Genomic DNA, 10,387 nt, shown 5'->3' with positions numbered 1-10,387 from the left:
ACCACCCCTAACTAAAAAAAGGGAAAATTAAAAAATTAACCAAAATTATTGCAAATGTTATTGGATAATTAGTTAACCAACAATGAAATTAAAGTGGATCATTGAAAAAACACAGAAAGAAATGCCATTAACTAAATTGGGAATTTTTGTTTTTATTTTTAGTGCCCGTAATCATACCATAATAATCATTCAAAAATGCTGAATTTGTGCCACTAATTTCTTTCATTTTTCATTACACAATTAGAAAAGAATATAATTATCCCTAAAAGTGACTTTAGTTTAATTAAAGATTCAAACTTTCACCACTAAATTAGAACCAAATTCTACATTAATAAAGGGTTTGGGTTTGAATAATTATATCATTTTAATTTAATAAATTGAGAACTAAGGTTACCTACGTTGGGTAAAGGGGGGAGGCACAACTCCGACAGAGGGGGGGTGGTCGGCGTCAAGTTGGGGCTGCGCATTCTCCTCTTTGTTCTGCTCTTTGTGGGCGGAGAATGTAGGTGGTTGCGCACTTGCGCTTTATCTTTCCCTTGGTTGTGGCGTCGCCGGCAAGATGGTGGGCGGCAATTAGATGGTGGCCTTAAATTAATTGGCGGCAACGGTGTCCTGTGACACCTCTCTCTTCCGATTTCCTCTCTCCCGAGCCTTCGTGGTTGAAAAGAGCTATTACCCCTAATTTGGTTGAAAATTACCCAAAAGCGGTAGGCAATATTTTCCAAATAAATTTTGAATTGGTTGGGTTATTACCGATTGTCTAGCAGTCGGTAAAGTTGCTCTAACGTTCGTTATTTTACCGACTGTTTTGAAGTATTCAAAGCGGTCGGTAAAATTATTTTATACCGTCCATTTGTTAAACGGTCGGTAAATTTTTTTAACGTACATCCACTTCATTAGCAGTCGGTAAAACTGCGTTTTCTTGTAGTTTACTATTTAGCTATTTCAATGGCAAGTCTGGTTAAATCGTGTAACGAGTCGCCAAAGGTCGAGCCACTAACAATTCGTGTCGGGTTATAATCGAGTTAGATCATTGCCTTGTCGAATTAGATTCGGATAATTGTCCAATCGAGTCTGTTCTGTTATCGATCATCTTCTGATCAGGTGTTGGTTCGTATTCGGATCATACAGTATCAGGTCAAATTAGGTATCGATTTTGTCGGGTCGGATACGATCGAATTACCAATTTCCTATTTAAAAAAAAAAAAAAATTGGATCTCAGCCAATTACAAATTTAAATCGGCTTAGATCGGATTCTCGAGTCTGGACAGTTTATAACAGCTTACATACAAGTTACAACCCCTTCGTGGGAAGCAAGTATAAGCTATGGCAATCGCGCAACTCTCAAAGCGCACAGTCTTTATTATCTTTTGTTATTTAGTTACTTTTGTGTAGTCCTAAATGGTACAAGTAGTAGTATATATTACTGAAAAGACTACCACGCCAAAAACCCATACTCTGAAATCTTCCCCCACCAACACCAAGGCCAACACCATTCCCAAATACCAAAACCCACTGCACATGCCCCCCTCCCCTCCATTTCCCAAACCCCTTTATCATCACCTTTCTCAAGATCACCCCTCTTTCTCTCTCCCCCTCCTCCCAACACCCTTCTTCATCATCATCTCCACCACTTCTCATTACATTACCCTTCTTTTATTTTCTTAAAAAAAATAAACCACGTACCCCCATTTTATACTTGTCCATCTATAACACCCAAGTATCCAACACTCTCATATCCAGTTTGAATCAACAACGGAACTTGTACCATTATTACCACTACTAGATACTAGTAGTTTGGCTAAGTGCCTCCATTGATGAAATACAAAAATCTACAAATTATTTTTTATTATTAACCAGAGATGATCACTTTGTTGGATTTTTACCACGTAATGACGGCCATGGTGCCGCTTTACGTGGCAATGATCCTCGCTTACGGTTCCGTTAAATGGTGGAAAATCTTCAGCCCTGATCAGTGTTCCGGGATTAACCGGTTCGTTGCTTTATTCGCGGTTCCCCTTCTTTCCTTCCACTTCATTTCCAGCAACAACCCGTACCAAATGAACATGAGGTTCATCGCGGCAGACACTCTCCAGAAGGTCATCGTTCTGGTGGCGTTAGCGATCTGGAGTAGAGTAAGCAAGCGGGGTTCCCTCGAGTGGACGATCACTCTGTTTTCTCTCTCCACTCTGCCGAACACCCTCGTTATGGGTATCCCTTTATTGAAAGGGATGTACGGGGAGTTTTCCGGTAGCCTAATGGTACAAATTGTTGTCCTACAAAGTATCATTTGGTACACAATGATGCTTTTCTTGTTCGAGTATCGAGCTGCCAAGATGCTTATTTCCGAGCAGTTCCCAGACACCGCCGCCTCCATTGTGTCCATCCATGTCGACTCCGATGTGGTGTCGTTAGACGGGCGGCAGGTGTTGGAGACGGAGGCGGAGATTAAAGAGGACGGGAAGTTACATGTGACCGTACGAAGGTCGAATGCCTCACGATCGGATATTTACTCTAGGAGGTCTCATGGTTTTTCTTCGACTACTCCTCGGCTGTCGAACTTAACCAATGCGGAGATTTACTCTCTTCAGTCGTCGAGAAACCCAACCCCTCGTGGGTCGAGTTTTAACCACTCTGACTTCTACTCGATGGTAGGCGGTGGTGGCGGAGGTGGTGGTGGTAGTGGAGGAGGAAGGAGATCAAACTTTGGTGCTGGGGATGTTTATGAGTTGGGATTGACCACATCTAGGGGTCCCACTCCAAGACCCTCTAACTTTGAGGAGGATATTGTAGGAAATAATAGTAACAATAGGCCACAACCGAAGTATGCGCAATATCCTGCGCCTAACCCTGAAATGTTTTCTCCTACTAAAAAAGATGGTAGTGTTAAATCAACATCAATCGGTACTACTACTACGACGACGAACAACAACAATAACAATAGTAATAATAATAGTAATAGTAATGTTGCGGCAACAACGACGAAGAAGGTTAAGGGAGGAGAAGAAGCTGGGGATAAGGATCTACACATGTTTGTATGGAGCTCAAGTGCTTCACCAGTATCGGATGTATTCGGTGGGCATCATGATCATGATCAGAGCATAAAGGAAGTTCGGATGAATGTGTCCCCCGGTAAAGGTACATACTTATCACTCCTGTAGTCCATATTTTGTAGTACTTCGTCTTTTGTTGTCATGTTATTAACAACATACAGTTTGTCACTATTATTCCTAGACGGAGGAGTACGTGTATTGCTACACAATAAAATGTCACCTTACATTGCTATACGTCTTTGTATTACTAACTGTGTTTTGTAAATATTTTTGCGGTTATTATTTACACAAATATTAAAATAAAAGTAGAAAATATGGATAAAATAAGAAAAATGTGTAAAAAAGTGGGTGGATGTAAGAAAAAATGAATAAACTAGGATATCAAGTAGAAAATTATAAATATTATGGGTTAAGATGAGTAAGATAATAAATTTTCATGTCCAAAAATAAAAAAATAAAACAAAATGTAAAGCACAATATGAAATGGACTCAAACGGAGGTAATATATCGAAATTTAGATCATTATCTTGATTGTAATTTCATAGATGGGTATTTTTCACTATTATTTCATTTCATATTAGTCATTACATCACTTCACCAAAGTAATATTTTTTTGAATCTCGTATGAATATCCCGCAAGTGCGGGATATATTAATTAAATAAAATACACAAATATTAAAATGGAGGTATAATTATGAGGGTTGGAAGAACAACTATATGGTATGAATTAATCGTGCAATTATAAAATAAAGAGAATTTTTGTCTTTGTTGAAATTGAAATAGAACTTTAATTATCAAAAGTGTTTGGAATAACCAATTAAAATTCAATTCAATTTTTTTTACTTTAGCTATAATTGGAATTGAAGTAGATATTTTACATGGATGATTATCTTTGAAGTAAGGAGTACTCATAGGTAAAGTGTTTTGGCTTTTTAAAAGTTAATTTTTATGAAGTACTCCACTTCTAATTGATGTACATATAATAGTTCTTAAATTCATATTTCGAGAATTTTTGTTTGACATTTCCAAGAGAAATGTTGGTTGTATATAATTAAAAAGTAAAAACATTAAACATTTAATATCATCAAAGGACATAGTTGTATTATTTTATCATAATTTGAAAATTCATGTACGAGGAGTACGTATAATTAATTAATTAATGGTTATTGTTTACTCGTATTAAGCAAATTAACATTTGTCTTACGTAGTATTGTGATTTGTAATCGGCCTATACAGGTAAGGGTGGAAGAGATAATAATCAAGAAGAGTACTTGAATGGAGATGAATTTACCTTTGGAAATAGAGGATTAGAAGGAGAAATGAAAGAACATCAACATCAAGGTGGGAAAGTGGACGATGGAAAGCCCAAAACATTGCCACCAGCTAGCGTTATGACAAGACTCATACTCATCATGGTTTGGAGGAAACTCATTCGAAACCCTAACACTTATTCAAGTTTAATTGGCCTTACTTGGTCTTTGGTCTCATTTAGGTACGTTTCTTTTTAACCAAAACATAAAACATAGAAGTAATTATTCATTGCATTAAAAATGTAATTTGGGGAAAAAGCCAGGTATAACCCGAGGACTTTTTAATACAAATATATATCAATAACATTTGCACTTATATTGCCTTGAATTTAATGATGATTACAATTTTACAATGTATTTCTAAGATGAACATTATACGTATATGTGATCTTCTGCTTAAATGTAACCCTATGGATGTTATATAACAGGGTGATAACAATAATTAACTCATACGAGTATATATATGATTTCTGAACAAGTCATATGTTCATGATAGATGGTACATACACATCTAAACTTAAAACATGTGTTTTTCTTCAAAAATGTTCACAATTCTCTTTATATGATCATCATTTACATAAACCTCTTCTCATTACACAATAAAATTCATTGCTAGTATCATCACTTATTAGTTACTACTCCGTACCATCTATCAAATGATGCGTGTTGTTACTTGTTAGTGCGTATAAAGTAAACCATAATGTAACGATAACCGTTCTATTAATCTGATATACATGTAGGATCGATCTGATATTGATCTGATATGTTGGTGATGTGGTTGTAGGTGGCACATAGAGATGCCGGCCATTATAGCAAAGTCGATATCGATATTGTCCGACGCAGGTTTGGGCATGGCCATGTTCAGTCTAGGTCAGTCAGTCAGTCTCAGTCACTTTCATATTCTTCTTCTGTCTACTTTAAATTTTTATTATGCTTTTGCAGAAGACATGCGTTCGGATTTTCATTCTTTTTCTTTTTCTCTTATTTTTATTATTTATTTATTTAATTATTGTCAAAAGTTGTTTACCAGCAAGTATTAGCCAATTGATGAGCTATAATGCTAGTTATGCAAGTGCATGTCATTAGTGTACCTAGTGCTTCTAATCATTTCATACTCGGCCTTTGCTCCTTAAGATCGACATTATGTTATATATTATCGCTCGTTATCTAATGGTATAGATCGAGTACTCCTTATCATTTTATTTTTATATCCGTTTCAATCCAAGGACTTCTTTTTATTATTAATACACTAACTTTGACTAAAGTTTTTCACTAATTTGTTAAAAACAAAACTTATCGTGTTAAATTAGTATTAATCTACGTACGTATTTTTAATCAACTATTTTTACTTTCTTTGTTTCAGGCAGATGTTCCCATTAGCTTTTTGTATAGTTTTCATGCATCATTTGCAACATCAATATCATAAAATAATAAAAAAATAATTTTCTCAAAACTTTAAATCGAGACGATTAACACAGGATTACACTTTTACTAATAGAATCTAATTTAAAAAATAGAGGGACAAACTTTTACTAATTTATACTTACATATTTTAATGGTCAAATTTGTACATTGACAAGTACCTATGATCAAATTTAGTAGTTATACTGAGCCAAGAGAATTTTCTTATATTACCGGCCTTTTCCGTCCTACTTTTTTTCTTTTAAAAAGTTCATGTTCTCTATTTTGTAATGAATAGGGTTGTTCATGGCATTGCAACCAAGGATGGTAGCATGTGGAAATTCGATAGCAACATTCTCAATGGGAGTAAGATTCCTAACAGGCCCAACTGTCATGGCTGCTGCTTCTATTGTTGTTGGCCTCCGCGGCAATCTTTTACATGTTGCCATTGTCCAGGTCAGTCTCACTTGCCCCCACACTCCCACTTCCACTTTTTCCAACTCCACTTTTGCAGTTTGCTTTTCTTTTAAGATGCTATTAAAATAAAATAAAAATATATTACAATCTTGTTTTTTTGAATTTTAGTTCAGTTCAGTTTTAATAGGGCAAATAAAACAGGATCGAGTAGTACTCTTTTGACGAACTACCAATCAAATGTGGTGCTCAAATCTTTTAGGGATATAAATAATTACTCGGTACATTATACCAAATTATACTTCGTACTACCTCCGTTTCAAAAATATCTTTACAGTTATTATTTGCACGGACTTCAATGCATTATTTAACTAATAATATATCCAATTTCGTATGTGAAAAAATTATAAAAAATTGATACTCTGAAAATACATCCCGAGACCAATCTAACAAGATCTTACATGTAATATTTTGATGTATATAATGGTGAGAATTTACGGTCAAAGTTTTTATACTTTGGACACATTTTCCAAAGCGTAAAGAACTTTCTGAAACGGAGGTAGTATATGTTACCGATGATCCTCAACCTCGGCTCTGACCACTTATAAGTTCGAATAAGATCATGTTATCGGGAAATCAATTGACAATGCAATGAATAATTCCTTAAAATTATAAACTACTTACAATTAATATCTTTCAATTGGTCGATGCAGGATAACTTATACTACCTCCGTTTTAAAAAGATATTTATACTTACTATTTGCACGGATTTTGGCGCAATATTTGACCGTTAACGTATCCAATTTTGTATGTCAAAAAATTATAAAAAATTGATATTTATAAAATACATTTTGAGACGACTCTAACAAGATATCTCATGATAATTTTTTATAGATATAATAATGAGAATTTATGGTCGAAGTTTTAACTTTAAGATATATTTTTCAAAGCGTAAATAACTTTATGAAACGAATGTAGAATGTGCGCAACATGTTTCAATAAACCAATGTTCAATTTGAATCGGCATTCATCTTCAATCAAATAAACAGAATGTAATTAAATCTCATGTGTTTTTCTTTTGTTTAATATGTGGAACAAAAAACACAGGCAGCACTGTCACAAGGAATAGTTCCGTTTGTGTTCGCGAAAGAATATAATGTACATCCTGACATTCTAAGCACGGGGTACGTAACGTTACCATTTTTAATTACTACGGCTAGATTCTAATTTTCTTTTTTTCTAAATAATTAATGTCGTTGTCTAATATTTTACTCTTTATATCTCTTGAATGCAGAGTCATATTTGGAATGCTAATCGCGCTACCTATTACACTCATCTACTACATTTTGTTGGGTCTATAGGCTTTGTACGTTTCGTTGTATGTAAACTTTAAGACTATTTAAGAGGTTAATTCGATATCGTGCTAGGAAGTAAGTAAGAGGTGAAAATCAATGGATTTTATGAGTTTCTTTCTTTTAAAAAAATATGTAAAATTATGCATGTAGTCCATTTATTCATAGAGAATGGCCAAATTTTAGAATATATCTACATGTCTAGCTTCTCTACATGCATGTCCATATACTTGACTCACTAAAGAATGTAAAAGTTCGAAATAAGTTTCTTCCGAATATATATTCTCACCATCACAACATCACTAATCTGAGAATCCAACCGATAATACAATGTTGAACTGAAGATGGTCCACTTTTGAAGTCGCATTGGCGGGTGGCATCCTACAATTTAGCGACAAACTTGGGAAATAAAAAGAAATATGAGATTAAAGTTATCAAAACCATCTAACAGGGTATGAATGAATTGAAGCAAATTCGATACCCCATAGTTGAATTATGTAGGAACCAGTTCGAAGAGAGGTAGAATCTCAGAGAAAATGGGAGGTCAAAAGGCCAGAAGTAAAATAGTTATGGAGAATCAATGGTGGCTCCGATCAGTTGCGCAAGTAGTAGCTCACTGAGACAAGGGGTCAGGTTACAAATTTACAATTTGCACCAATTGTGGCAATAGCTTGCTGCAATGTGCCACCAGTGGCGGAGCCCTAAATTTGAGGTTGGGGGGCGAGAAAAAATAAAAAGGGCCAGGAAATTAAGTTTTGAGGGGCGAGGAAAAAAAATGAAAGGGCATAGTTATAATTGTAGTATAAAAGATTCGAACCCTTGATCAAAGAGCCCATATGAGTTAATAAACCAGAAATAACCATTTATAGAAACATTGTAATTATTCCGGGACGACTTTATAAGGAAAGCGGTGCGAGTATTCTGGGACGGAAGGAGTAACTCAAACTCTAATACTAGATATTATGATACGATACAATTACAACTCCTAATTCTATCTTAACATCCCTCTCAAGGTGGAGCATGAAGATTTTGAATGCCCATCTTGTCATGAAAAAAATTCAAATTACGTCTTTCCTAACGCCTTTGTGAAAATATCCGCTACTGCACCTTTTGTTGACACACATGATGGACACACTACACCTTTGTAGACACATATGGTGGACAATAATTCCTTCCTTGATTGCGTCTCTTATTATATGACAGTGTGCCTCAATATGCTTTATCCTTTCATGAAACATCGGATTCTGTACAATGTGAAGTGCTGACTAAATATCACAAAACACGCTCATACCTCGCTTGTGCTCCAACCTTAGATCTATGAGTAGTTGTTTCAACCACTTCAATTCACACGTGAGTGCTGATAGGAGAAAAACTAGGTCGTTACTAATTTTCCCTAATCAAACAAATACATACCTAACTACCTACTAAAATAAGTAAAGCGGTAAGAAAGGGTCGAGCCACAAGGACTATGGGGGCACCGGAGAATGCTAATAAATTTAGTACTAAGCCAATGGTCAGTGACGAATGAGTTGCAAAAAGATAAATGAAGGGGGTTTTGATTGATTGAAATCCTAATGGTAAAGATACTAGGGAGTAAGATTTCCACAATGCTAGGAAGATGAATTAACATGGTGTTAGGTTATGAACAATCTAATTGACATGCGGAAAAATTTAATTGTCAAAATCCATGTAAATCACATAATCAATTAGTATAATTTAGGTGACATATATACAGTCTGTGATGTATACCTTCATAGGCGGAGATAGGAGGGGGGGGGGGGGAGGCTGGGGGGAGGGGTGGGGATAACCGTCCCCCAACAATTTTAAAATACACTTTTATATAGTAATAAATACTAAAATATATCAGTAAATGCTACTTGTTTCAATGGTTATTTCTAGTTTAATAACTCATGTGTACTCCTTGATCTAGGGTTCAAATCCTTATACCATGCCCTTTCTTTTTAGTTTCATTTTCTTCCTCGCCCCCCTTTATTTCTAGTTTCATTTTTTTCTCGCCCCCCAACGTTGAATTTCTGGCTCCGCCGGCTCCACCACTGCGTGTCTTCCCTTAGCTGCTCCCGAACCGACGAGAACATGTTTCAAGGACTCCAAGTGTCGTCCCTACATAGAAATTCCACAGTACGCTCGGATCCTCCTTAAATTCAACCAACTAGGATCTCAATACAAGGTATAAGGAATTCGTGATCTCACTTTTAACGTGATATGAAAAGTATGAAAGCTTGTGTGTGTTCTATGATCATAGAACGTGTATTTTATAACAAATAGGAAAACCCTTGGTGGCCTAAACCCTAGATTTAGATTAGGAAGTTTTTGGAAAAAATCCTAAAACCCTAACCCTTAGGGCAGTCGGCCAAGGTAAAACTTGTGGCCCAAGTTTACTTGTTGTGCAAGTAAGCTTGGCGCTAAAGTTTGCACGCACATCAATTAGGGCATTCATGCATAATATACATTCAACAATATATAATAGCATAAATAATATTGGTGAACTAGTATGGCCTAAAAACTTGGTATTGAAGCATCCAATCTTCCATGCACATTGTTAGCTTGGCGTCGTCTTGAACTCCATTCAAAGGCTAACTTAAAAATTTAAATAGTCTAGAAGAACTTGAACCCAATACTCTAATTATTACATCAAAACTTCAATGGTACGTAGACCATATTTAAAACTTTACATTCAAAGATAAAACGGTACGCATACCGTATTTAACTATCTTAGATTGGCCATACTAGTCAACTTCAATACCTGCAATACATAATAATAATAATATCTACGGATTCATCCATTCGTGTCTAAAACGAATGGCCCAAGTAAAACATGCTAGTATTTACATGATTA

General features: G+C 35.5%; 1 protein-coding gene across 1 annotated transcript; it reads left to right on the top strand.

The window, feature by feature from the left end:
* The first annotated feature begins 246 nt into the window (after positions 1-246).
* LOC110790273 (probable auxin efflux carrier component 1c) lies at positions 247-7,720 on the top strand. The gene is made up of 6 exons (XM_021995063.2): positions 247-3,138; positions 4,290-4,545; positions 5,148-5,233; positions 6,063-6,220; positions 7,286-7,362; positions 7,473-7,720. Exons 1-6 carry the CDS (start codon positions 1,863-1,865, stop codon positions 7,537-7,539), a joined length of 1,920 nt encoding a protein of 639 aa, XP_021850755.2. The 5' UTR covers positions 247-1,862; the 3' UTR covers positions 7,540-7,720.
* Positions 7,721-10,387: the final 2,667 nt, after the last annotated feature.

This window comes from Spinacia oleracea, chromosome 6 (assembly GCF_020520425.1).
Source record: "Spinacia oleracea cultivar Varoflay chromosome 6, BTI_SOV_V1, whole genome shotgun sequence".
NCBI lineage: Eukaryota > Viridiplantae > Streptophyta > Magnoliopsida > Caryophyllales > Amaranthaceae > Spinacia > Spinacia oleracea.
The sequence above is the reverse complement of the archived record's forward strand: the minus strand, read 5'-3'. Positions and strand labels throughout refer to the sequence as shown.

Excerpts from the sequence above, each read along its gene's own strand:
- LOC110790273 (XM_021995063.2), top strand. The coding sequence starts at position 1,863 with ATGATCACTTTGTTGGATTTTTACCACGTAATGACGGCCATGGTGCCG. Across the intron at positions 4,546-5,147 it reads TGGTCTTTGGTCTCATTTAG|GTGGCACATAGAGATGCCGG; the intron begins GTACGTTTCTTT and ends ATGTGGTTGTAG. Across the intron at positions 5,234-6,062 it reads CATGGCCATGTTCAGTCTAG|GGTTGTTCATGGCATTGCAA; the intron begins GTCAGTCAGTCA and ends TGTAATGAATAG.